General features: G+C 62.8%; 1 protein-coding gene across 1 annotated transcript in view; it reads left to right on the top strand.

Annotated features, from left to right (window-relative positions):
* The window catches only part of herc1 (HECT and RLD domain containing E3 ubiquitin protein ligase family member 1), a 55939-nt gene that overhangs the window by 11998 nt on the left and 43401 nt on the right, over positions 1 to 540 (top strand). The window contains exons 11-12 of the mRNA XM_017303094.1: positions 88 to 222; positions 295 to 460. Of these exons, the coding sequence (XP_017158583.1) occupies positions 88 to 222; positions 295 to 460 (301 nt within the window). The remainder of the gene's footprint in view (positions 1 to 87; positions 223 to 294; positions 461 to 540) is intronic.

Here is a 540-nt window from a genome sequence, read left to right as displayed (position 1 = left end):
AGGCTGATGCTAACAGACGGCGCCTCAGCTGACCGTTAGCTAGGCTAGGCTAATGCTCAGCTGACCTGCTGCTCCGTGTCTCTGCAGGCAGGTGGTGGCCTGGCACCGGCCGTACTGCGTCGACCTGGAGGAAAGCACCTTCTCCCACCTGCGCTCCTTCCTGGAGCGCTACTGCGACGGCATCAACAGCGACGTCCCTCCGCTGCCCTTCCCCTCGTCCAGGTGAGCCGCTCAGACCGGCGGGGTCCAGACGCCGCGGGCAGAAGCAGAGTGAACGTTTCTCCGTGTCCGCAGGGAGCACCATAACTTCCTCAAGCTGTGCCTTCGCCTCCTGTCCAATCACCTGGCTCTGGCCCTGGCCGGGGGCGTGGCCACCAGCATTCTGGGTCGGCAGGCCCGGCCGCTCAGGAACCTGCTGTTCAGGCTGATGGACGCCTCGGTGCCGGACGAGATCCAGGAGGTCAGTGGGCCGTTCAGCCGGTTAACGTAAAGTCATTTAACCTCAGTGAGCACAGGAAGTAATCCCTTAATCTGCCTGTT

The sequence above is a fragment of the Poecilia reticulata genome, unplaced genomic scaffold (genome assembly GCF_000633615.1).
Source record: "Poecilia reticulata strain Guanapo unplaced genomic scaffold, Guppy_female_1.0+MT scaffold_181, whole genome shotgun sequence".
NCBI classification, from domain to species: domain Eukaryota; kingdom Metazoa; phylum Chordata; class Actinopteri; order Cyprinodontiformes; family Poeciliidae; genus Poecilia; species Poecilia reticulata.
Note: the sequence above shows the minus strand (reverse complement) of the source record. Positions and strands in the feature narration are given on the sequence as shown.